General features: G+C 37.8%; 2 protein-coding genes across 5 annotated transcripts; both read right to left on the bottom strand.

The window, feature by feature from the left end:
• Nucleotides 1-65: 65 nt before the first annotated feature.
• LOC103708356 (putative glucose-6-phosphate 1-epimerase) lies at nucleotides 66-9518 on the bottom strand. Of its 3 annotated transcripts, XR_005513782.3 has the most exons (9): nucleotides 7689-9464; nucleotides 7409-7483; nucleotides 6148-6204; nucleotides 5912-6075; nucleotides 3841-3975; nucleotides 2523-2625; nucleotides 1533-1632; nucleotides 657-743; nucleotides 66-559 (listed from the first exon to the last, which is right to left on the bottom strand). XR_005513782.3 is itself a non-coding variant. In XM_008793245.6 (8 exons), the coding sequence occupies exons 1-8, from the start codon at nucleotides 7866-7868 to the stop codon at nucleotides 354-356; spliced, it is 1020 nt and encodes a 339-aa protein (XP_008791467.2). In that variant the 5' UTR covers nucleotides 7869-9518; the 3' UTR covers nucleotides 66-353. The 3 variants fall into 3 exon arrangements, 2 of the variants coding, with proteins under 2 accessions (XP_008791467.2, XP_088561097.2); XM_008793245.6 differs by lacking the exon at nucleotides 657-743 and having other exon boundaries at nucleotides 7689-9518; XM_088704971.2 differs by lacking the exons at nucleotides 657-743; nucleotides 7409-7483 and having other exon boundaries at nucleotides 7689-9475.
• A 4418-nt stretch (nucleotides 9519-13936) lies between these two features.
• Nucleotides 13937-26479, bottom strand: GBF3 (G-box binding factor 3). Of its 2 annotated transcripts, none has more exons than XM_039131190.3 (13): nucleotides 26348-26479; nucleotides 23534-23614; nucleotides 22259-22303; nucleotides 22059-22154; nucleotides 17212-17295; nucleotides 16946-17005; nucleotides 16627-16784; nucleotides 16459-16513; nucleotides 16304-16352; nucleotides 15822-15931; nucleotides 15073-15150; nucleotides 14826-14951; nucleotides 13937-14503 (listed from the first exon to the last, which is right to left on the bottom strand). In XM_039131190.3, the coding sequence occupies exons 2-13, from the start codon at nucleotides 23591-23593 to the stop codon at nucleotides 14273-14275; spliced, it is 1152 nt and encodes a 383-aa protein (XP_038987118.3). In that variant the 5' UTR covers nucleotides 23594-23614; nucleotides 26348-26479; the 3' UTR covers nucleotides 13937-14272. The 2 variants fall into 2 exon arrangements, with proteins under 2 accessions (XP_038987118.3, XP_008791472.4); XM_008793250.6 differs by having other exon boundaries at nucleotides 26192-26423.
• Nucleotides 26480-26717: the final 238 nt, after the last annotated feature.

Genomic DNA, 26717 nt, shown 5'->3' with positions numbered 1-26717 from the left:
GCAACAGTTGACCGAGACAGATTCAGCACGTAGAAGTTAGCAGACTCCAGGTGAAGAATCGCAGGTTTAGAACGAGAAACATATAATCAAGTTTAGGAGCAACATAATCACCGGGCTCCTACCGTCATATTCTAAGAATCTATTATACAATCTACCTGTCCTTAGTTACAACATACAACGCTATAATAAGGATCAAGTAATTCCATTAAGCATAAACAAACAATGGAAGACATCATCCTAGCATGCGATGTTTTCATGCACTGCTATGTCATGAAAATTTCCTACATGTTAAAAATCTCCCGTAGAAATGCTGAACACGGTAAATAGTAATGCGCAAACAGGTGCAACTGTCTTCACCGGCCCCCAATGTGATCGAGATGATCGCTGCAATAGGTGGAAGGAACAGCGGAGAGCTCCAGCCGTCCTGTCCATTCCTCGCCTGGTTTTAAGGTAATTGGTTTTTCGATCACAGCACCATCTACGCAGAGCATATGTTTGTACTCCTCATCTCCAAAATCAACCAAGGTTTTGGATTTCTTCTCCCATGGATTCCAGACAACTATAGCAAAAAAGGCGGCAAAAAAATTTAATTAGCACATGAACCGAAAACATTTATAAACTAAAAGAACTCTTAAGATGCTTCTGTACAATCTCACATTGCTTCCCGCCACATTTTCATCTGTGGATGAAGCTAAATTATGCAGCACACCCTCTTAATTTATTGTACATCGAAAAACATCAAGCTGTAAGGACACCCTCACAAAAGTTATGGAATCAGAACTCTGGCCTCAAGAAGCTGGGTGCCAAAATTTAAGTACTCGCATGTAGTAAATGGCATTACAAATGGGCTAGCAGAGAACTACATCAAGTAAAAGCTACAAATTCAGCTTGCAGGAAAAGACTATAACATTCTCTATTAATACAAGAGAATTCCTTGATTGAATCCTGAGAAAGCTATAGCAGGCAGGAGTTTTGCATTGTTCTTTCTATGTTTTATATTTCGTAGATTGTCTGATACTTGTAAAGGATGCATCGTGCATGCTATATATTTAACAATGCAAGCATGAAAGTGAAGTAGAAACTTCAGTGAGTGCAACTTCTACATGTGCAAGCACATTTTATGTATATAGGGACCGCAAAAAGCACAGGCATGTTTCTGAAGTGCCTCTCTTATCAATTTATGTTTATTCCAAAAATATTATGCAATATTAAGTGCCTCTCTTAACATTTTTATATGCGCAGGACAAAAAGATTATCTGAAGTTGGAATATCAGGTAAGCTAATTGCATTTATGGAATAAAGAAATTCAGATGCATGATCGAAATTGATTTCTCCTGTTAGAACTTACAATCATATATCTGGCATTCCTTGGTTGACACCTCTATAAATTGCTTTCTATAAGAAATTCCCTAACCCAAAGTATTCATAGTTTTGTGTAGAAAAGATCTGAAATAGCACTACACAAATAGCAAGCACATGCAGACCAGCAATAGAAACGAATGTGCAGACTTTGGTAGGAAAGAGTATCTTACCAACATCTGGCAGCCCTTCCTTTCTTATAACAAAAGTCTGTTTCTTTTCATGGTCAAATACTGCAATTACATTTGGAGAACCAAGATAAGCACGATCAACCTGCAAATTAACGATAACTTGTTATCTTTGGTGGCCAAGACAAAAAACAAAGTTATATTTAATGTGTTTTAGCATTACAAGCATGTTGTATTAATGTATGTAACATAGACCCAACATGATGCTTCAACATCCTTCTTGTTTTTCTGTATAACTGCACATCTAGAATCATAAGAACCAGGATAATTCAAGGATGGAAAACTAAGTTCAGACAGCCAATATACTTATTCGAAGACTTAAAGATGCAAATTTTAGAGACCCACTGAGATTTAAATAAAGATAGGATCTAAGTACATTCTCTATTACTTTCTTGATTGGTTCAGTTCCTAAATCAGTTATAATGTAGTCTTTCTGCCTTCATCCTAGCATGCTACTTTCTTTCATGATAGTAGTCACAATCTGGAACATCCTAGTTATTTCAAACAATCAGCACTGAAATTCTTGCCTAAACATTTGGCATTCCATGTCTTCAAGATGTTATATGTTACTGGCAGATTCACAATGTTCTCAGTATCCCTAGTGAATTTCAGTTTGATAGATCATTTGTCCTGCAAATTATCAGAACAAAGATCAAGATTATCTGTTTCGATAAATCATTATACAGCACCAACCAGTCAGTCAAATACTGTAAGAACGGGAACGCACTCGTGCGCGTGTTGGGGGTACATTATCAGCAGAAAAATGCAATAAAAAACACGACAAATTAACTTTTATTACATTTAAATTGTCTGTTCATATTTTTGGCAAGCAAAAGGCATGCGCATCGTGTTTTCTAACTTTACAGAATGGTATATGGTGGGTATATAGCACATGGTGCAAACCTTGATTGAAGTTTTGTTGGAAAAGAGAGAAAAAAGGATTCTCAGCAACACCAATGACCAAAAAGGGTTTACCTCAGACTCAAATGTTATGGCATCTCCTTGTTCTGTAAAGCGCTCTCGTTGGCAAAGATTGTCCAGATAATCAAGTGTCTCCAAACCTTCTATCCTCACCTCACTGTGGATACAAGGTTCATGTAGACAACAAAGTGAGAATATCTCGGATTTACAAGTCTATAAAATATACCATTTGAGGCAATTTAGGAAAAACAGATGAATGATCAGACAGGTTGAACAAGGTTCTTCAACTCTGAAAAACAAAACAATTTCAACAGTATTTGATATGACAAAAGAAACCATGACCGTTACATAGTTCCAGGCATTGACAGCACATGAACTCAGATACAATCAAAATTTCTAGTCACCATAGATAGCATGAATAATTTTAACACTTGTTGCCTGGTCCTTTCTACCGCAATTTAAAATCTGTATTGCAAGATTTTATGCTAATTTGCACCAAAAACAAGAACCTATATTCTGACATCCAAGATTTGATATCATTGGACTTAATTACAAAAACATAGTCTTGCAATCAAAAAGGGATCCAACAGGCCATGTCACAGACCCACAGGAAATATTTTGTTGCTGACAAACAAATGAAAGGACAAAGAATGCAGAACCCAAAAGTTATGATTTTTTTCCACTTTTTCTGAGATACCATATATCAGATTTCTTTTAAAAAACATTGCTCTATTTGTATATAAAGCTTGGCTATAGAAATTTATACTGAAAGATTGAACTGATTCCCTCCTTTTACAAGTCAAGGTCAGAGAAGAAACTAGCTGCACTCAACATAGCAAGAAAATGTAACAAACTTTATCTCTGCACCTGACATAACAAGAAAAGATGATGAACTTTATATGTGTTAGATTCATTATGAACAATCAGATGTCAATCCTTATTGAAGGAGAAAAATTCACATCACAAACTCAAAGAGATGAGTAATGTTTTAAGTCTCGATATTGGGCCTTGAACTAGTGACTTAGCGATATGGTATAGTACAACTCCACATGGCATATTGTTCGAGCGACATAGCAATTGATACCATGTGTTGGTAAGGGGGGGTGTATGGAGCCCCATACCAGTGCTAGGTGCCATACTGGTACCGGTACCCTACCGAGTCAATATTGTACGCCCCATAAGTATGATACAGTACTTAAAATGCACCAGAGTTTATGGCAAAGGACATCATGCCACCTTTACAGTAAAAACAAAAAAAACAAAATTGCCCATTAAATGGAAAGTATGTTCATCTTCAATTTTCAATAAGGATGATACAGTCCCTATCTCTAACTTAACAAAATAAATATGCTATAATGATAAGAAAACATACCTGATGTCAGAAACAGATAAGTACGTGTGATAAGCAAATGAGAAGTTAAATGGCTTCGCATCAATATTTCTAATTCGTGATATCAACGTGAGGTCTCCATCCATTGCAAGAGATACTCTAAGGCGAAACTCAAAACTGAAATCCCAAATAATATTCATATATTATTTATATATATGCAAAATCATTGAATTAAAATAAAATAGAAACATGAAAGAATGATAAGGTAAAAGGCAAAAAAGAAATGGCAAAAATTAATTCACAGAAAATTGCAGAATAAATGGTCTCTGTCTGTTGTCCAACAGTTATGTCAAATGTAACGTATGACAAAGCAAATTACACGGGTCATCCAGCTGCACATAAGTAAGCATTTGCGCTGGCTTTCACCATGACAATGTACACTATGATTTATTTGCTGTCATCGCTATTATTGGCAGCAGCCTCTCCATCAGCTTGATACGAAAAAATCTTTAATAATCTTCATAAGGAACTTTATATGTATACTGTATTAACACTCCAGTCAATCATGTGCAACCTCCTTCACATGTTTGTCCCTCAAATCATGTAATTGTCTTGCTAGGATCCTGCCAAAGGGTCTACGAAGTTCAGTCAAGCAACAACAAGCTTTAATCACTTCGTTTCCCATCACCTTCAGGACTTGTCAGCATCCCTTTCTCCTTCTTTGCTAACTATATATTAGTGATTATCCAATTCCTTTTCATTCTGACAGGAGGCACCCTCAAGTCCTTGATACCAATATAAACAGGAACAAGACCTTCCTAGGCCTTAAGAGAACTTTGAGGACGTACTCCCTCAAAAGAATTACATAGCTGGTATGCTTCATCATTCTCATATGATCAAATTACATCTGCCAATGGCTTAAAATCCAGCAAAATGGCAGTACTCAGTAAGCTCAGTTTTGATGTTAGAAACCTATAACAGTTGAAGTGCTGTTCAGATTGCCAGTAATGATAAATGCTCAACGAGTGCTCTAAGCATGACAGACTCATCATCTTCATGTCCATTATGAATAGACCTTTTAAGCATGCTCCCACTATATAATATCCCAGAAAATATGTCCAGAATTCTATTTACACCTCAAATTCTTATCAATCCATGTATTCCTGGGAAAGAAATGTCCATCTGAGAAAACAATTCATTATAGTGGTAAAACTGTTTGATGTAATGATGTAGATTGTTTGTCATAGAAATACCAACTTAGCATGATTACTGGCAAAAGAAGATGTTCATTTAAAGTGTGCATGATGACTGCAGTAGTAGCAACACAATTTTAAACAGAAATTTAGTTATTAAAAAGTGGTTATTAATTTATCGATATTGCTACAAAGTTTAGTGGAATACGTCCAAGAGTTCTGTAAAAAAGTTCCATGATGACAACTATAATTAGTAGACTGCACTTTATTTTGTCCGATGAGAATTGAATCTTGTTCTTGATACTATCTACTTCCTATTGAGGTAAAGAATGATTCTCTCCCCTCATAAAGTCTAAAGCCATAGAGGCAAAATAGTTTAAAAAATGTGCCTATAAACATGCTTCAAACGTTAACATAATTGCAAACCTTTTAATTAGGTGTATATAATTAATATATCAACTAGCTTATCATTTCCACTGGAAAGTCCAAAATCAACCTATTCAAGTCAATTTTCCCAGCTGCTGATATGATCGAGTCACTTTTTAAGTTCTCATGTAAATAAAATATTTGAAACTTTATATCTAGAAACCATATTGATACATAAGTTCCATAAAGTGATTTAAAAGTATCAGCACTCGTTTTGAGATTTCATGACAGATGTTCTTCTGCAGAGGCACAATACTAATTCAAACAAGAGCAGGAAAATTTTGCCAAGTTTTAGATAGAAACATTTTATTGAGGCCATAGGTAAACAATACATGTCAATAATGCATAGGATAAGAAGGCTTGGAAGGGCTTCAATGCAACTAAACTATTATCTTCTCATATAAATCGATTGACACTTCATGTTCGATATATCGCTATTCCTGTCCTCGCCATATAAAATATTGTAAAATTTGTATACAAGTAAAGCCCCATACCAGTGTGGCCAGCACTTCAGATCATCTTCTGATGGTTTAAGCAGCAGATCAACAGAAATTTTGCCATGGCTATCATTGGGGTGTAAAGGTGGAGGATCATTGTCAATGCTCCATGTCTTGTTCCTTGCAAATCCATGTTGTTCCAGTGAACCACGGTTACCAAACTACAGAGTAAAAAGCAGAATTAGATGATTGACCAAACTGATATAGAAACCTATCAGAGTGATGGACACCACCTGCGGAAAGCATATAGGAATTCCTCCCCGCATTGCTTTTGGTGGCTTAAAGATCGCCTGAATTAAGAATTCAGCATAATGTTAGAGTGCATTGATACAATATTTCAAGCAGAAGTCTCCAGAACAATTGATGATGCTAGGCACAAACAGAAGATACCAGGCAACACAAAAACTTTAAACAAAAGTTTTCTTCTAAGGATGCATATTTTGTTTTTACATTTCGGGTAAAATGACAGGAAAGAATGGTCTGGTGGGAGTATATGAAATATAAGATACACAAGACATCCTAGTGGGGCAGAATTTCCAACAGCGACCCTGTGAGATGCAGCAGTCTTCAAAATAATGTACAGCTAAATGATAAATAACTGTATCGCGGACCTATCAGAAAAAAGAATCTACGCGATTTCAGAATGCTGGATGTCATCATCTCGTAAAGAGGTAAATTTGACGGTTATATAAAATTATCTTAAAATGCTGCGTCAATGGTGTTCGGTTGCCTATAAGCAGCCACTCTAAAAAATCTATAATAAATTAATAATGTGTCTCATAAATTGGCTTCCGGTCTGAGTTACAATATATTGCCAATACCATTACATCTAGCAATACACAAGCATATATGCTTGATATCATACTATAGTCATCGATATCTCCAATACCAGATGAAATCCAAGATCATATACAAGTCCCCTAAGTTAGCATGCTAGATCCTACTTTTGCTTCTTTATATTCTCTCGAATGAGCGCAAAAAATATTTATAGTCCATAATTTGCACACTGAAAGATTTACATAATTGCAGGATGCAGTGGCAGTGGCAATTGCAGTGATAGCGGCAACCCCAGTGCCACAAAGATCATGTGATTCTGAGCTAACAATATGAATTTGTTAGAGGTTTACAAACTCTGGCATACACAGCATCAAGTCAATCCGTACTGCATCTCAAATAATACCAAATTAACAACAGCCTTATTGACTCAGGGCTTAGTAGCAGCATATTTAACAGCCTTAACTAGAATCAATGGCACTTTTTATAAAAATCTTCTGCAAAATCAAAACAAAGCATACCATACGAATCCTTGGGTTTATTAACTTCACATCCATCATTAGATTGATTTTTCTCATTACCAACTGGATTCCAGAAAGGAAACATATAAAATTGGAAAATAACAAAGAAACAAAGAACCATAAAAGCAGACTTAACATGTCATAACCCTTCAAGCATTAATGGAAAGAAAAGGATTCTGCTAAATTCTTATAACCGCACCTTACTGCTAGTGAACAACAGCTCTTCACCCCGTTCATTTTTCCATGAAACAACCTGCCCTCCATGCAAACTAACCTGGATTGCTGACAGAAGCATTATCAAGATAAACCAGAGGGATGTTTTTAAACCAAAATAACTTTAACAGATTAAATGCAAATGTCTATATGTCAAAGCTCAAAGCTCAATAATATTAAGTAGTCAACAGGAACGCAAACCGCAAAAGGAAAAAACTGATGCATTAAAAAAGGGGAATAAAAAGATAGAAGGGAGAGAATCTCACTCGAGCAGAAGCTCCTCGCGGCGCTTTAAGCGTGACATGATCGATTCCATTCCAGTCCTTTGTACATTCAATCTCTGATCTCTGATCCCAAACAGTCACGGAATGACCCATGTTGGGAACGCAATGTGGAGTAACTCTGATCTTCTGCTCCCTCTCTCCGACAGAATCCCCAAAATCCATAAAACTACTCCACGAACACGCAAAAGAATAAGGCTCTACTGCTCAAGAAACTAGCATGCAACAGTCATTGTCACACAGTTGGGGATATGAACAGTTCCCAACACTTTTCTTGTGACTGGGAGCCTATATCTCGTGAGAGAGGACCCAGAGCCCCAATCTACTAATCCAACTTTTAGAATTTTTCAAACTCCACCAGATCCTCTCAACACCCACTCACTCAAGTATTTGCAAGAAAAAGTGGTGCAAAAGGCCTGCCATCAATCAGAGAGCTAGAAAGAAACATTGGATCCCCATTGCAGAACCAAAAGCACTACCTTTCAAAGCAAGCACTGAAAGAACCACACCGACCAATAGGCAAAAAGGAAAAAGACCTGATCCCAGTGCCCTCGCTATACTCTTGATATATATTTACTAAAATAGATGAAGCCCAAAGCTGGGATGCATGAGTCCTCAAAACCACAGATGTCTAAATCTAGCCGCAAATTGATGCTCAAAACCTAAAATGATGAACCCAAATCGGCAATAGATCAGTCCTCAAAATAGAGAAGTCTAAATCATATTGCATGCCTCTGCTTGATGCCTCAAAAAGTGCACAAAAACCATTTTTTTCCTCCAATAGTATACTTCAAAGTTCCATAAATTGGATATAACCCGAGTGCAAAGAAGAAACAAGACATGATTCTACTGGCATCCTAAGTTTTTGAAGTATTCTGAGAAAAAACTAGCAATCGATAACTGGTGGCGCGGCAGATTTCACCAGAGGCCTGACATCTGGATTTAGCACAGAGGACCAGGCTTCGTAAACCTTAGAGAGAACCTAAAAGACATCACAAATCTTACATCAAGGACAGTGGACTTGGAAAGAGAAGATCAATTTAGAGTCGTCAAAATTAAATTTTTCGGTCAAAATAATGAATCTGACACTGGCATAATCTGTCAGAAAGATCGAAAAGACATGTTTAAAACAGAAACTTTTTTCCAACGTCCAAAACTATGATACCTCAAGAAACGCCATAAAACCCCGGACTCTCCCCCGGATCGCCCAACCCAATGCTCACCAAGAACCCGATCTCAATGCCCGAGACAATTAAAAACTCGCAGCAGGCCGTGCTTCCACGAAAATTCTCCCCATCTCTCGCGCATTGCCATCAAAATACGACAACCCCGACGCCCGGAATCGCAGCCAGCGCTCCCGACCCAGATCCCCAGAACCCCACTCAAAAAATCCACGAATACAACCAAGACCAGCCGCTCTAAAGCCTCGCAAACTCCACTACGAGCCCACTCGCCCGCTTCCAGAACGAGCCCAGAATTCAGAGAGCATAAACGAAATCCGAGAGCGACGGCACGTGCATGACGGACGGAGAGAGAGATGATGATGGATTCAACAAAAGGATTTGCCCGAAGTTTCAAGAAAGTAAAGGGGGAGTTGAAGCAGAGAAGACGGGAGAGAGACTAGAAAGAGAAAAATATTAGAAGAGAGAAAAGGAGAACCAGTCAAAAAAAAGAGGGCTTTGTTTGTAAAAATTTGTCACCCTGCTCCTGTTTGGAAAAACGTGAAGGCCCTCTGGAACCAACGATCGAAGTCCAAAATATAGGGGCTCCCTCTTTCGATCTTCCACCGTTGACACTTCAAATATAGGGATGCATATATTTTCTTATGTCTTCGGATTATTTTGACCATTTTTGAAATATTTTTTTGATATAGCATTCGAGTCTCATTTCAGGTTAACAATTTGGCTAACATTTGTTAAGTTAAAATATTAAATAAAAATAAACTTCAACTTAAATTTTTTAACTATTAAGTATAAATATAATTACAAAAATTCTCAAGAAAATTTTTGTAATTTACTTTTTTTTTTTTGTCTCGCTACCAATATCATTTACGAGCATTATGACAAAATAAAAATCATCTGTTAGCTGAAGCTATAGGGAAAAAAATTAACATGTAAAAAGAGGTAATTTTCTTATTGAAATTTTCAAGCTGGCAAGTTATCTTAATTATTGTACCTTACAACTACGGGCTCGTTTGGTTCGCAGGAAAAGGAGGGGGGAAAGTGTGGTCAACGGGAAAATAATGAAATGCCTCTTGTTTGGTTGGAGTTTTCAAAGGAGAGAGATGGGAAAGTTATATTCCCATGGGAATATGATTCCCACATTTCATGGGAAAGTCTTTCCCATGAGAAACATGGGAAAGTTACTTTCCCATGAGGTGGAAATCACTCCTTTTTTATTTTTTCCCAAAAAGACCCTTCAGCATTAAAGAAGCATTAAAGAGGCATTAAAGACCTAATTTCTATTAAGGGCATAATAGGAATTATACATAACTTTTCTAGGAAAGTTGATGGTCAACCAAACATAAGCACTTTGGAAATTTGTCACTTTCCCATGGTTAACCAAACATGCCAAAAGTACTTTCCTAGGTATCCTCTTCCTAGGAATCTGATTCCCAGGAATCATATTCCTAGGAGGGAAAATACTTCCCGCGAACCAAACGAGCCCTACATCTAAGGATTTTTGACACCTAGGAATCATATTCCTAGGAGGGAAAATCTTGCTTTTATCGACACCTAGGCATTAAGGATTTTTGGACGACGTTTACCCTTCATTAATTGCTTACATGATTGTTTTACTTTAGAAAAAGAGATTCAGATGCTCATTCTTTGATATAAATGGATTATAACAAGGCTCTGGATAAAATCCAACAATTCACATAAATTGCACCTCTACCTACAGCGGTTGATGAGCTATCAGTTCTCGTCGCCAGTAACGTTTTTAACGAAACGTTAGCTATCATAGTGGCTTTTAAATATACTAAGCATTAAACAATAGTATCACTCGACAAAAATTGCTGTCTGCAAATTATTATTTTATAAGATTTAAGCCTCTATATAATTTTAAACTATTGGCATGAGATAATTTTATATATTGTAAGCAATGATGGAGAAAAAAAAATGCAACAACCAAACTATTATGTCAGTGAGTGTAGATTAGATCCATTACAAAGTGAGTGGTTAGTTTTCACTTCAGAACAGCATACTATATCTGATAGACTTTTAAATTCGAAAAACATCTCTCTCACATGCTTTGATATACCCTTTAAGATGTGATAAGAAGCACGAATATGGTAATGCATGGGGTATTATTCCCAAATGGAAACCAAATTTTTAGGTCCCAATGGACCTATCAAAGTGAAAGCTATTACAGAGTTAAAACGATCTATATGAAGAACCTGCCTAATCCAGGCCATGGTTAGTGGCAGCGTAGTGCTCCAGGTCAAGCATGTTTATAGAGAGACTAATGAGGTCGTAGATTGGATGGTCTCATATGTGGCCGATCACTTCAGAGGTGCCTTGTGGATTAGAGAGAGAGAGTCTACCTAGAGCGTTCCATAATTTGCTATTTTTTTAGATGTATCCGTACTATAATAATATGAATCATCTGTTTTAGTAAAAATAAAAAAGATCTGTAGGAAGGCTAGAACTTGGAAGAGGGACACCGGTGCACACCGCACCATCAGTGAGTAAAAATGGAATCTCTGACTTGTTTTATAATATTGAATAATAATAATAATAACTAGCTCTAGATCCGTGAGCTGCATGGGATTTAGTAGGCATACAAAGTTTGTGAATATGATTATATGGGTAAATTTTGATTGGGTTACAAAAGAATAACTTTTTATATCATAAATAATAAGTAGTGTAATTATGTTTATGTTTTTATGATTTGTTAAATATTGCATGTATCATTAAATAATGTTTGCATAGTCATGGACACGGCATAAATAATGTTGTATAGTAAATAATCATAGAGAAAATTTATAAATAGTAAATATATATGGATATTTACATGCTGCAGTGCTTGTTACGTGAATTTTGAAGAGGTAGAATTCTGCAACTTTTTTATATTCCACTTCCTTAAATATTTTTTTGCCGTCAATATCAAGAATATTTATTACTCTAAATAAATAAGCAATCTAAGTAGCGTGGAAAATTAAAAAGAAAAAATTGAAGAAGATGAAGACCTTCAGGCTTCTTATCAGTTTTTTAATCCACTGACTTGCCTTTTTTTATTTTTTATTTTGGATAACCTGCAATCTTTAATATACACTCGACAATTCTATATACAAAATTTAATTTTTTATATTATATTATATATAGATATTTTATTGCAGTTCGGAAGCAGGACGATCGAGGGAGCACGAGATAGCGTGAAACGGAAGCATGGGTACCGCAGGTGTCCTCATTCCTCACGTGAAGTGGCGCATGTTAGGGGCCCGTTGCACCCGCGGTGCATCTGTAGCCCGAATCGGGCGACTTGGCCCGTTTTGAATAGAGGTTTTTTTTATCCCGTAATGACAGACCTCCACAGCAAAAAACCCATTATTGGCCATTATAATATTTATAATTTTTATTAATTATCTCAAAAATAGTATTTTAAATTTTTATCATTAAATAATTGCCATTGTCGTGGATTTATGATAGCATCATGGCTGAAAAATAATAAGCCCTCCGACTCTGACAAGAAAATAATGGTATTATTTTGCCATTCACCTTTTTTTTCTTTTCTTTTTTTTAAGGACAGGTACCTTATATCTGACGAGTATGAATGCACCCAATAAAATTAAAAAATAGAAAATCTCAAAGTGCTCGGGGCAGCTCCCCATCGTCAGCCCATATAGTACTATCCGCATGATTGGCCATATAGGTGACCATTCACCATTCATTGAATTTAAAGTAATTATTTTTCAGACTGTATAATATTTTTCAAAAAATAATATAAAAATTGATTTACAAAATATTTTTTTATTTAAAAAAGTATAACTAAAAATAGCGATTATTATAGCAAACTATTATGGCATCAAATAATGCATCAAATAATGCAATTGTTATAACAGCCGTGACACTTTTATTTTAAGCCTTGTGTTGGATGATTCAGTACAGCCATGGAAAAGTTCTTAAAATAAAAAGAAACAAAAAATAATTTCACAACACATGACTACAATGGTACAAATATACAAGTATCACCTTTTAGAAATTGGTGTGGCATGTAAATTATTAGCACCGAGAAGATAATTTCACAACCTTCATTTTCTAACCATTGCAATTTATATCAGGCTTTGATAAATTTATATGACAAAATATTTTTATTAATTTGTGAGGTACAGAAGTGCATGGAGTTCCACTCATTCGCCGGCAAGTAGCACGTTTATTTTGCATTCGCAAAGTTTCACGAATATCCCCACAGAAGAATTTTGTGTGTGTTTGTGTGCGCGCGCGGGAGAGAGAACAAAATGAAAGCTAAAAAGTTTAGTTTGGTATTGCTTTTGTTTCTTTAATTTTGTTTTCAAAAATCCAAAAAGGGAAAAACAACTAGACGAAAGAACATAAATGATGAAATTGTTGTATTTCCAAAATTATTTATAATTTTTTAAGATTTTTGGCAGGAAACATTTTTTAAAAAAAATTGAAAAAAAGCAAGGAACAGTAAAAGTTTAACCAAATATTATCTTCAATATCTATCTCTAAGTGTCACACTAATTTATAAAAAAATAAAAATATGAAAACAAAAACGGCGCCAAAGAGCGCAAAAGAAGGGTGTCGCAAGTGTCAACCAACACCACCCACCAAGAAATCAAATTCCTGCAGTACGTTCATACCACCCTTGATAACAAAAGCCATCTCAAATAAATAACCCATCATAAAAAAATAAAAAAAACAATCTGGCACATACTAGGGTGAGAATGCTATCAGACCTAAGCATCGACACCAAATCATTTTACCAACTCAACCAATCGAACACACTATAAACAACAACAACAACAACAAAAAATTGCTTCGGGTGGCGTTTGTTCAAGTGCCACAGAAGCAAAACATGGCAATATTTGTCAGGTGTAAATGTGCAAACAAAATTTTCAGGGAACACCATCACTTAACATGGCAACACAGAGACACAAGTGAACCAGACCAGGCAGCCTACGTTTTCCGGAAAATCCAGCATTTTAAACAATACAAACTAAATACAGTACTGCCCGGTAATACCAAACGCAGCCAACCATTAAAGAACAGTAACAGGAAGAGTACATTTTTCTTAAAATATCCTAAAATATACAGATGTTTCTCTAATTATTATCCTCAGCAACATCCAGTTCTAAAATTTTCCAACACCATGAATGGATCATACAAGTCGCCTGGATCACATACATTTAGGACTATGTTTAATTTTTTTCCCCCAAGACGCAAGCCATCAGGCCCGCTAGTTACCTGAGTCTCGAGGTCACTCTCAAGTTGATCAGTTTCTTACCACTGCCTAACTTACTTGATACCTACCATAATGTTAATATCAGCAATATCTTTGGGCTTATAACTGGACCAGAACTGTGGATTAGTGAGATCAATTGCAGATTAGCTTGCAGCCAGAGCATCTGTCCTAGGTTTGGAGTCAAGAAGCTGGTGGAGCTTGCCACTAGAGTTCTCACAAGCCTCATCCTGCTGCTGTGCACTTGCACTAATCGAGCTTGAGTTCTCTATTATTGACAAGAAGTTCTCTGCAACAACAGACGGGACTCCCTCAGTCTCCATTTTAGCAGCAGACATCTCTTCTGCTTGGCTCGATTGTGAAGTCTTCAGTTTCTCCTGTAAACAAAAATATAAAACGAACAAACTTTTCAATCTCACGATGTAAAAATGAGCGGACAAGGGACCAAATTTACATTTTGAGTAATTGTAATGCATCCATTGATAATATATTTTAGATGTTGTTAATTTTTACCATATGTTGTGATGGATCTACATTCAAGCAACTGCTATTTCTAATACTTGCATATGATAACTCAAATTCCAAGTTCATGCATGTTTCCCATGTTAGTCATAAAGCATGATGAAAGTCTCTATTCTGAACTAGTCCTATAGAGAACCACAGTTCAATAAATCTGACAAAGGAGAAATCAGAAGGTACCATTAGGGTTGAATTTTCTAATCTGAGATTATCCGACTTCTCTGATAGCCGACTGATTTCAGATCTCAAAGCCATGTTCTCAGCACCCAGGGTCTCAACTTTCATAGCAAGTTCTTCAGTTTCAGCCTGGGCATAGTATGAAGATTTCAGAAAAGAAGAAAAGGAAGAAGATGAAGAAAAACGCGATCATAGAGGCAATTCAAGGAAGACAAGAAAACTCAGTGCTCAAGATTCTGCTCTAGAGTACCTGTTTCCTCAACCTTGACCTTCTAGCAGATTCCCTATTGGATTGCTTCCTCCTTTCACGTTTGAGTTCCCTCTCATCCTGGGGAAAATATACCATGAAAAAAGTAAGCCTAAAAGCTGAATCCAGAACAATAAAAACATGCTTGGAAAAAAAAAATTCATGCGACAGAAGAAGATTTAGATATAAAGTTCACCATAAAAGTTGCTAAAGCCTCATGACTTAAGAAAATACTGAACACACTTCTACTGAAAACTGAACCTTCAACAGAACATTTTTTGACTATTAAATTTAAGGGTTCAACACAGAAATAGAGTGCTATCAAGGATGGATAAGCTTTCATTCAGGATGGAAGTCAGCAGGGAGCAAGCCTGGAATACCGGTCAATTAAGAAGCACAAAAGCAGTTGGAAGCCTATGAGAAACTTGTCTTTCAACAAGGAAGAAAGATGAGGCAACAGTTGGACATAAAGGTCTAGGAGCAAAGTGAAGAATATATCAAAAATCGTTGCAAGCGAGGCAGAGTAATTTCTGCAAAAAAGTATAAAGTAATAATCTGGGAACAATTGCAGAAACAAGAACCAAATAGTAGGGAAATAAACATTTGCAGAATGCACATGCTTGTATCCAGAGTTCGGAAGGTACTCCATTACGACCCAGTATCATAAGTGTCCCCCTAGCTCGAACTTTTCCGATACTAGCAACACTGAATTTCATTCCTGGTGGTGGACTAGATGAAGGCACAGTGCCTACCTTTCTTGAGATATCTGCAGTTGCAACAGTAACCCCCAGAGACATTTTTGAGGATGCACTTGTTTCCACACCATGAGCAGCATTGGTCTGTGGGTCAACCTTACCATCGCCTATAAAGATTCAACAAGGATACCTTTAGGCATGACTTCTATGGAATCCCACAAGCAAGATACACAATCCATGTTCTAAAGAAACGACTAGTATACAAGAAAATAATATAATTCGAAAGTTGATCGATCATTCTCATTAACAAACATAACCGCTGTTTCCCGGCCATATTGAGAATTAATCAACCAGCAGAACACATACAATTACAACCAAATATGTTAACTAAATAAGATCTTTGCAAACAAAAAATTACGCTTTAAGTTCTGCTCTCCGTGATGCATGATGATTGATGAAGGGTGGTGATGCCAAAAATACAGGACCTTACTGGTTTAATTTAGATAAAAGACATCCATGGCAGGCAAGAATGGCAATACCTGGGCCTCGTATATCTTTAGAGCTTTGCTTTCCTCGGGTTTTATTCCCCTAAAAAAGAACAAAACTGCTGAATAAATTTGCAGTAATGTACCTCCAGATGAAATTTTTAAAAAGTAAACTGATTCACCCAAAAATGAAAGTCAAAATGAATTACCCCTGCATTATTTCCATCACTTCCATCACTTAAGCCTTCCACACTATCATCTTCGCTGTGCAAGAAACAACCACCAAAACGTTCATTTTAGACTGGATTCGAACTAGCTTCATCAAGAAGCCAGAAGAAAAATCATCAAGTAGCAAGAAATCTTTAATGTGAACAAACCTTTGTGATGAACCATTCCTATCACCTCCTCTACTTTCAGCATCACCGTTGCCCGCTGACACAGCAAGCCCATCAAACCTTTTAAGCTTTTTCATTAGGCCTTTATCCTTATTGCTTGGTGACTTAGCAGGCATCTCCGTGCTTAAAGGAGTCGTCATCTGCACAATAGCAGTAACAATAAAAAGTAAAGCCAGTCCAAGAGAATGGTTAGCACAACTAGCAGAGTACAATAGTATATACAGTGTCTATAAGTAGTTGAGTTGCTAAAGCACCATAACAATAAATTTTATGTCATGCTTCCTAGGTAAAAAGCACCTACCACTACTGTTTCACTAATAGTGGGCGATGGTGTCATTCCTTGACATTGCATGTGAGATCCCTGGAAGCAAAACAAATCACTATGAATTAGAGCACTTCAACCCAAACCTATAGTTTTCCATTTTGTGCAGCCCTTTCTATATTTACCTACCAAAATGTATTTGCTATCCTAAATGCACAGGAAAAGAATCAGTTAAAATTATAACCGTCTCAGTGGATACAAGTTGCCAATAAAAGGAAACAACACAGAATATTTTCTCTACTCACAAGGGGCATCGGGGGATGAGAGTAAACCCCTGCAGGTGGATAGATTGCAGCATATGGCATCCCAAAAGGAGGCGGCATCAAAGGCTGCGACAGAAATATTGTCATTAGAGAATGAGTTTGCATGACAGTAAAATCAATGACTTGGTAACCATGTCAAACTACAGTCATATATATACTAGCAGACGCTGCTAGTACAAAGTATCACCCATGCCATTATATGCTGATGCCCTTCCATCTTGGCACTAGCACAATGCCGTGCCATGCCAATACTTGGCATGTACTATCATGAAGCCATGACACATGCCAATCAAGCACGACATGACATCTGTTAGTCCGTGCTCACATAAAAGGCACTTTAATCATTGGTGCCACTTTTATTTTGACAATCTACAGTGTCCTTGAAATGTTCGATGAGATTCCAATACTCAACCAACAAATATAGTAACCAAGAAAATGACAATTTTGGTAAATGATCAGTATTGATGCTATGCATGCATAATGGTTTGCCAATATAGAAATATAAGTTGCATATAGCGGCATCATGTCTGGTCTATCTGCAGTTCTATATGTATGTACACCATATATTTGTGTACTATTTCAGTGTTATATCAGACGTTCATGATCAAGGTTCGCCGTACCGGTACCGAACCCCGTACCGGGGCCGCACTAACATAGGCGTACCGAGTGTCGGTACGGTACGGTACGCGGTACGTCAAGCGTACCGACACCGGTACCCATCAGTACGGGTACGGTATGCCCAGTACCGACCGGTACCGATCGGTACAGCATACCATGTTCATGACACTTTTTAATTGTATGTAACTATGTATTGAATTGCTGCAAACCTCTAGGCTCCATTTAGAGGTTCTACCTTTAAATGATGCCAGTTCAAAAAACATGATCTGATCCTTTTTCCTTGTTTCCAGCTTTTCATATTAAGAACTGAGATTTTATCTTAGGAAGTGTTTGGTTGTTAAAAGGAGCAAACTCAAAGATGAAAGAGTATAAAATGATAGAAATGGGAAATAGATCGTAAACCTATAAAATGACAAGCATAGGAAAACCTAAAAGATTTAATTTGAAGTAAAAAGTTCCGGTTCCATAATTATATGGATTATGACTTCTAGTACACGAACAAATAGCTAATTTCTAATATGAAATTCCTAAACCTATATGGGCATGTAGGCCTAGACCAAGAATTAAAGTATTGTCGGCATGGGACAAGCCAGCTAGTGGCCGGCATGAACATGCCACATCATGTCATGTTCAAAACAAAGAAATTAAAAGAAGACTCTTTGGCTTGATACCAAGCAATAAAATGCATACTAACCATGCCAAATTGGCACAGTTTAATAGGACTCCAAGAGGCCTAGAACTCGATACCAACCCAATATTGGGTGTTGATACTAACCTGGCACTGTTCGCGCCAACAGATTGGCACTCAAATCCATGGTGAAGACCACCTTACATGTCCTACATCCTGCCCCTATTGATCATGGGCTCCCATGTATGAGATGCAAGACCCACATCAAGGAAGACTGTATGTGGTTTACACTAGGTCTATATGGCCTTTGCCTATGTATATATGTAGGTCTAGCAGCTCTCCTCTATAATACCATAACTTGCAATATCCCAAAAAGGTACCAAAATATATAATGATCTTGTTTGCTTAAGAAAAAAAAAATATGATGATCATATGTACATCCAAATGCCTTACAGCATGCATTGTGCATTCAGAAAATTGCCAATATTTATTTTTGCCTGTGTCAAAGCAAAATAATCACATATTGAGCTATTAATAATAGCTTTAGATAACTTATACATGATATCAACTCCTTTTTCTTCTTTTCTCAGTCTCCAAAGGCTGAAAATTCAAATTGATCTCTATCCAGCATCACCAATGCCAATGATTCTTTTTGTAGGATTGCTACTAGAGTTGATCTATTCCCCCATGTCCATCAAAAAAATTACTAATATCCAGCCAAAAATAGGGCATTTGTTTTGGTTTCAACTTATAATTTTAGAAATGTAGTCGGGTACTTGGATCGGCTAAAAGATAACCAGTTTCAAGATTTCAGGCATTATATGACTTTTCATTACATAAATCATTAACTAGCTCATGATACAAAATATTTTAAACATAAATGGGCATGTAAGCAACGACCAAGGATTTGTCACTGTCATGGGGCATGCTAGCTAGTGGCCAGCATTAAAATGTGTCGTGCAATGTCGAAAAGGAAATATTTGACTCGGCACTGAGCAATCCAACCATACAAAGTTACAAACCCATGCCAAATCAGCACACATAGATACTGAATAGCATGCCTTGTTTTCCCCACACTAAGCTACGGTCTAGTGTCGATAGTGGTAAAGCATAGTACTTGCTAGCTGGCATGGACTAGCATAGGTTAGTGATAAAAACTATGACAAATACCGAAGGTTCGTTGTACTGTACCGAATCAGAGGTACAGGCCATACCGTACCGTACCAATTCAGTGTCGGTATATGGTACAGAGGCATATCCAGTGTCAGTATATGGTACTGAAGCATACCGACACTCGGTACGCCGAACCAACCCCATATCGTACCATACTAAGAGTGTGGCACTGGTACGGAGCCCGATATTGAGGCAGCGTACCTTGCAAAAACCACTTATGCATTGGATATCCTATACCTAGTCATCCGTAAATCATGGGCCTTCATGTAAGAGATGCAAAGCTCATGTTAAGAGGTTGTTTGTAGTTCACAATAAGTATAGGCAGCCTTTGCCAATATACACATGTTAAGTCTAGTAGCCCTCTTATATAGTAATATAACCTTCAATTTCAAGAAAAAAGCCATGAGCTTGTCAGCAGAAAAAAGGATATTTGATCTTTTAGTGCATCCAAACACATTAAGTATGATTGCATAAATGGAAAATTGCTAATACTTTCTTCTTATTTGCATGAATCAAAGCAATATTAAGCTATTCATATTTACCAAAAAAATATTAAGCTATTCATGATAGCTTTAGACACCTAACACATGATATTAACTCTATTTTTCCCTTTCCTTCTTTTTTTTGTTTTCTTTTTTTTCCGGTCCAGCAAATAATAGCAGTTTGTTTTGGGTTTAACCCATAATATCAGAAATATAGTTGGATACTTGTGTCAGCTAAAGGACATCAATACATGGTTATTTGTTAGATCTCACGACTAATAATGAAATCAACTTTTCGACCGCTGGCTCGCTAGACCATCATATGTTTAATCCACTAGGAAAGGATTTTGCTAGGCGATCAATGCATCCAACAAAATATACCTAACTTGATATAGTAGAGGAGGCGATACCGGGCCTTTTTCCAGTGTTGATAGTATGGTCTGCTGTGCCGGTACCGGGCTCCGGATTGGTTGCCTGGCGGCATGGGTCGGTACGGGCTTGCGTCGTGTTGTGCTGGACCTGTAACAATAGAGTAGAAAAGGCGGGGGAGAGGGCGAACGGAGAGAGAGAAGAGGAGAGAGGGAGGGAGAGAAGGAGAGTGGCGGAGGCCGATGACCTAAAAAAAAGGCGGAGGAAGGCTCCGTAGCAGAAAAATAGGTCGGGTCCCCTGTTTCATTCCCCGGCCTGTTTTCCAGCCGCAAAGCCCAAAGAAGCGTCCTCCGCGCGGCTCGCTGTCCGGCCTCCATCTCCCTCTCTCTTCCTTCCTTTCCCTCTTCTTCCCTCCCCTGCTCGCTCTCTCTTTTCCTCTCTTTCCTTCTCCTTCTCCTTCTCCCCCTCCGACAACGATTTTCGTTCGAAAACCATTGCCGGAACCGTCCCAGTTCGCCGCTGGGACAGCTCGGTATGACCGTTCGATTCAGGACGATTCTACCGACCTTGGTCGATAGCCTTGCACAAACTCAGATCGAAATAATTTCAGACCAAAAGCAACAGCTAGCCGAAAACCTGAAACATTGTGGTCAAAACCCAACCCATTCAACCTCTCACTAACACAAGGTCAATAATGTATTCAAAGCAATCTAAGCGGTCAACGAATGAGTGTCGACATAGAGCCCCTAGATGAAGTGGCTGGAAGAGCCTTAGTGAGTACAGACATCGACTAAGAAACCATCCGACTTTCCAACTAAGGCATCACAAACCAGCATTAAGGTCTGGCCGTTATCTGAGATAAAACATCTTAGAAGTGCCTCCACCGCCGTCACTGCTTCCAACTCATTTGCTTGTCACTTTGTCTATGGAGGCTAAATTTAATTGGCATGAAGCAGGTATATTGCTATCATGCCTATCTCTATCAAGAAAGACCACATTAATGCTCTAAATGATCTAATAAGTTACTCTTATAATGCACTTCAAAAGGCAATTCTGAAACATTGCCTTATGCCAGGAACCAAAATTGCAACCTTTTATTATGTTTGTTAGCATAGCCATCTCACAATTATTTGCAGCATGAGGTGCTAATCAAAATATAGGCCACAAGGCTATTATAATTTTGTGCCTTAAGCCAAAGAAACCATTTGAAACATTTCATTATGTTTGTTTGCATAAGTGTTTCACAGTGACTTGCATCAGTTGGTGCCAAATCAAACTGTACATTATATGCATTTGGTTGGAAGATGCACATAATACGGCCATTCCTTCTCCTGGAACATGAAAGGCTTCCATGAAAGATGCATCACCACTATCCTGAAACCAAAAAAAAATACAATGCCATATGTCCTTCTAAAACACCAGCAAATGGAGTCACGACATTTTCCTCTCATATGGTTCATATGGCAATTTAAAGTTTTTTTTTTTTCCTACAAGAATTTCGCTGCAGCACTTATGCATTGCAAACGTGCTAGAAACCACAAAATTAGAAATTTCAGTACCTGAGGCCCCCACAAATATGGATTAGGTGCATGGCCAGGAGCAACTGAAGTGCTGAAAAATGGATGTGGCATGGCCACTCCTGGGCCATAATATGCCTGGAAAGAGAAGAAAAAAGCCTTTTTGGTTATGTCATTAAAATGGATTATTGAATAATTGGAGCGTTCGGGAGCAAAGGATTAAGCACTTGGTACTAATCAACCTGCATAGTCGTCCAGTCCGGGTACGGACAAATGGTTGGTTTCTCCTGCAAATGCAAATAAAGGAAAATAACGTGATCACTGCCTCATATCACAAAAACAATAAGATAGCAGAAATGGAGGTGTGCATGTTTGTCTAGTTTAGACAACATAGTATCAAGTGTTGCATCAAAATGATACTATAGATACTTGTTACGTGGTTTATTATCACAGTTCATATGATTCTATCATGAAATCATCACAAATATGTGCATATTATGTCAATCTAACATCAGTCGTCATCTGTCTATATAACAGTACCCAGCTTATGCTACAATGTCAAGATAGTTGAAACTTGTTATACCAACCATTTTGATGATGATTTGCTCTTATTTTCTTCCTGTGTTAACTTGCAGCCAGTTATTGTCACAAACTTCCAATATGGTATAGATTGTTTACTTAAATAATGCTTACAAGCAGCATAATGCATGCCTGGAAGAACATGTGTAAGATGTGCATGGAAGTCAGACATAGACTCCCTGATATTTCACAATCACATGTGAGGACAAGGATGGCCGAACCAACATGAACCTCCTGGTTCAGGGTGTACCGACCCGAATAGGTTGATTATCAGGACAGAACAGGCTCCTAATTTGGTTCGAGTTTGGTCTTTATATTACCCTCTGCCTGTCTCTCAGCCGTCTTGCTCGTCTCGCTCGCCTCTCTCGCTAAAGCTAGGATTTTGGCAGTGTCGCCGCCGCCAACAACAACAATGATGAAGGATTGGTACGCATCCTTTTCTCTATTTTTCTCCTCTCTCTCTCTCTCTTGTCCTCTCCTTTCAAGGAAGCCCTCCTCTCTCTCTCTCTCTCTCTCTCTCTCTCTCTCTCTCACCTCACTTGTCTCTCTTGCTAGACGCTATGTCTAGGGTTTCATCACCGCTGCCACTGCCGCCAATGATGTCAATGATGGACCTGTGTGCACATCCCTCTCTTAGTCTCTTGCTCATCCTCTCCATTCTCTCGGCTCTCTCTCTCGCTTGCCTCCCGCTCTCCGCTCTCTCACCCTCTCCGTTCAAGGAAACCCTCCGCTCTCTCCCCTCTCTCGCTTCCCCTAGTTCTAGTACTGCTCAGATTGCTATGGTACATACTAGTACCATACCGAACCAGTCACCAGTCGGTACAATGCCCAGTACTGGTTCAATGAACCTTAGGTAAGGAGATATAGCTTTCTAAGATATTAATATAATTTATTCTCACAAGACAGTCTATCTGTGTCTTAAAAGAATTTCTGCTAACCTGCATAGATGAAGATGCTTTGTCAGACTTTGGAGGAGTTCCAGCTTCATCATTCCCCATGAAGGTTGAATTATAGATCACCTGAACATGGTGTATAGGTATTAAAGAATAATTCTGTTGAAAGTAGGATATCTCTAAAGGTCTTGAATCTTAGGAAATCCCATAAATAAGGTGCAAAACAGCAGATTATGAACCAACAAACTATCAAAACCATATGCCAGTTTCCACATAAAGTCTTAACAAGCTCAGCTATCCAGATGACACTTAAACTTTAGCAAGATGTAGCTATCATCATATATCATCAAGATTTAAAAAATATATACACAAAGCTTCATAGGTGCAGGGAGTATACACAATGCTTAAACCACTGTATCACAGCTCAACGGAAAAATACACCAAGGAAATTCCACTTGGAAAGTCATTCAAGAATATATGATGCACCAGAGGAATATAATACTCTATACCAGTTTTTGCAATAGAGCACACCTAATTTCCTTTACCAAATAAATGATATTAAGCTGCACAATACTGTGCTAAATACATTCCACTGGGAGGCCATCATGTTCCTGACATTATGCAGGGGATATCATGTACTTGAGCACCAAGATCATGAAACAAAATAACTTTAGAGATATCGGCATGCTGTAGTGGAAAACAATTAAGGCCAGAAAACAAAATTGCCATATATACTAATATATGCCACCAAATAACTAAAACTTTTTACACAATGAACTATCATTGGTCTAGTCTATATAACACAGGACTACAACAAGTGCCAAAATTCCTCTGAATGTTTGACAGGTTATTTGAAACTTCGAAAATAATAAAGCTTGCTATATCCATCTATGGCCCTTGCTGTTTTTTGTTTTACCACCTTCTGCCAAAGGATTATAATGTAAAATATTCTTAAGCAAATTAATAATCACATTGCCTAGTGTTATTTTATCCCATAAAAACTGATTTTTGATGGGACTCAGAAAAGAATATTAGGTTAAGGAAATAACCAGAAGCAACTGCCACTGCATTGGTTTTGGCAACGCCTAGTTAATAATATCTCAAGGTTTTGGTGATCAAAATGATGAAAATGCGGCAAGATGCATCATAGACAGAATTAGAGAAAAGTGCTTAAGCATTAAGAGAGATTCCAGCTCACAATGTTCAAATTCTGAACTTCTGCCATAAATGACGCTGATTTGGCATCATACCCACAAAAAAAGGAAGGAAGAAGAAGTGAAAGTGCTAGAAACTAATTCCCTTCCATATGCAATTTTTTCAATCCTTGGATAAATGGTGCCTTGAAAAATCCCATCTTTCATATGATGAAAGAGGAGTTAAAATTAAGCCTGATGCAAGCATGTGTAACTTTTTCTTTGGTCAATGTGATTTCAGGAAAAAAGATATCCTAAACTCCAATTTTTCTCTAACCATTATTTTGGTACTTTTATATATATATATATATATATATATATATATACTGACATAATTAAGAGTCTTAATTATTTCATGAATTGTCAACCCCGTAGTACTAATGACACCCATGTCGATCACAATTCATGGTGGTTGTTTGAACACCTCAAGCAACTGCATGACTAAAAAGTAACAACCACCACAACTGGTAGGAGCGACAATTTCGTCTTCTACAGTCATTCCATTAAGCAAGCGAAGAATACAAGGTTTGATAAAGTAGCAGAGTATCTGAGTATCATACATGCTTCTGAGTTTCACCCAAACCAAATCCCAGGAAAAAGAGCGGGAAAAGGAGAAAAGGGAAAAAATAAGAGAAAGGGAGGAAATATCTGGTTAAGAAAAAACATAAACTAATATTTTTCTGTTCTAAACTAGACATGTCTTTCTCAAAAAGGACTAACAAAGAGACGTGAAACTAAATTTCTGAATTCTGATCCACATAGAAATTTTCCTTTTCCATAAAGTAATGTTCCCGGAACGTGATTTTAGATTATGAGAGGGGCAGATGTGCCATTTTATCATACAAAACAACAAATCGGGCGGTGAGACTTCATGGTTATAAACCTTCGAAGGTCATTAATCGCCTCCCAATGGTAATTTAGTAGGAGAAATGACAGTAATACCCCAAATCAAAGGGGAAAAGACAAACATCGATTTGGGAACCTAAAGCTCCCTACCGGTCCCGAACTAGGATTGAGTTTCACCGCGGCTTCAACAACGACTATCCTTGAAATTTCTTCTGTATGCGGTCACCATTTTTCTAATCTTCCTCTTTTTTTCACTCTTTTTTCCTCTTTTCTTTCCAAGAATCCTCTTTCCCATTTACCCCCACCTCTCTCTCCAACTCCTCTCTCCCTCTATTCCTCTCTTTCTACAAGCAGATAAAAATCATTTATTTCCCCAAAAACAAATTTGAGCAGAAAAGATTAAACTATTCGGATTGTCGCATCAGAAGACTAATCCAATCCCTTATTAATGTGATCATCAGAAGAAAATATGGGCAAAAAATTGGGAATCGCTACCATGCTAATGCCATCGCCCGAACAAAAATAATGAAAATTTCACAATCCAGTCCGACAACTACCAAAACATCAAAATTTCAAAGAACTCGAAACGATTTCGTCTTAAAAACCCAAAATCCACCATTTATAAAAGGAATTCGACGAACTAAACAAAAAAATCTCCACTTACCTGCAGATTCCAGCCACGAAATCCTTCGCCAAACCCTAAAATACACTAAATCGCCGCCCGTTCGTCGGGGACAAAAAGAAAAACTATTCGCAGAACTTGCGAGTTGGAGCAATCCCAAAGAAAACTTCACGAAGAGAACGAAAACCAAACACTTACCCAAACCCCAGCTTCTATTCTTGCGCCATTAATTCGAACGCACGCGGAACGGGAAAAGAAGAGAGAGGCCAGGAGTGGGGGGTGGGTTGAAGGCAAGGAAGAAGGCCAAGAAGCCTGGGGATGAAGCGGGAGCCGAGCCAATTGCCACGTCACAATACACGTGTCCATCAATTGGACCCCAGCATAAATCCTGTATGTCACATAATAAACGGACTCGAAACGGATCCCTGAGAAAGACCCAAGAGTCTAATTCCGTGGGTCCCACTGGAGTCGCGGGATAAAATTGTATGGGTTCTTTCCTGGGGGCAGTTTGGGTCGGAGCGGGGGGCGTGAGCTGTGGGCAGTGGAGTTGGTGGTGGTTGAGTTGGCC

This window comes from Phoenix dactylifera, chromosome 9 (assembly GCF_051530095.1).
Source record: "Phoenix dactylifera cultivar Ajwa chromosome 9, Ajwa_hap1_PhDact_Kaust_v1.1, whole genome shotgun sequence".
NCBI classification, from domain to species: Eukaryota; Viridiplantae; Streptophyta; class Magnoliopsida; order Arecales; family Arecaceae; genus Phoenix; species Phoenix dactylifera.
Note: the sequence above shows the minus strand (reverse complement) of the source record. Positions and strands in the feature narration are given on the sequence as shown.

Bases quoted from the DNA above. Each gene is read 5' to 3' on its own strand.
- LOC103708356 (XM_008793245.6), bottom strand. From the start codon at position 7,868: ATGGATTTTGGGGATTCTGTCGGAGAGAGGGAGCAGAAGATCAGAGTT. The intron at 7,484-7,688 runs GTGAGATTCTCT...TCAGCAATCCAG, and splicing joins CGCGAGGAGCTTCTGCTCGA to GTTAGTTTGCATGGAGGGCA. The intron at 1,633-2,522 runs GTAAACCCTTTT...GTTAATTTGCAG, and splicing joins CCATAACATTTGAGTCTGAG to GTTGATCGTGCTTATCTTGG.
- GBF3 (XM_039131190.3), bottom strand. From the start codon at position 23,593: ATGGGGAATGATGAAGCTGGAACTCCTCCAAAGTCTGACAAAGCATCT. The intron at 17,296-22,058 runs GTACTGAAATTT...TTTCTGTCGCAG, and splicing joins CATATTTGTGGGGGCCTCAG to CCTTTGATGCCGCCTCCTTT. The intron at 15,151-15,821 runs GTAGGCACTGTG...TATTTTCCCCAG, and splicing joins CTGCAGATATCTCAAGAAAG to GATGAGAGGGAACTCAAACG.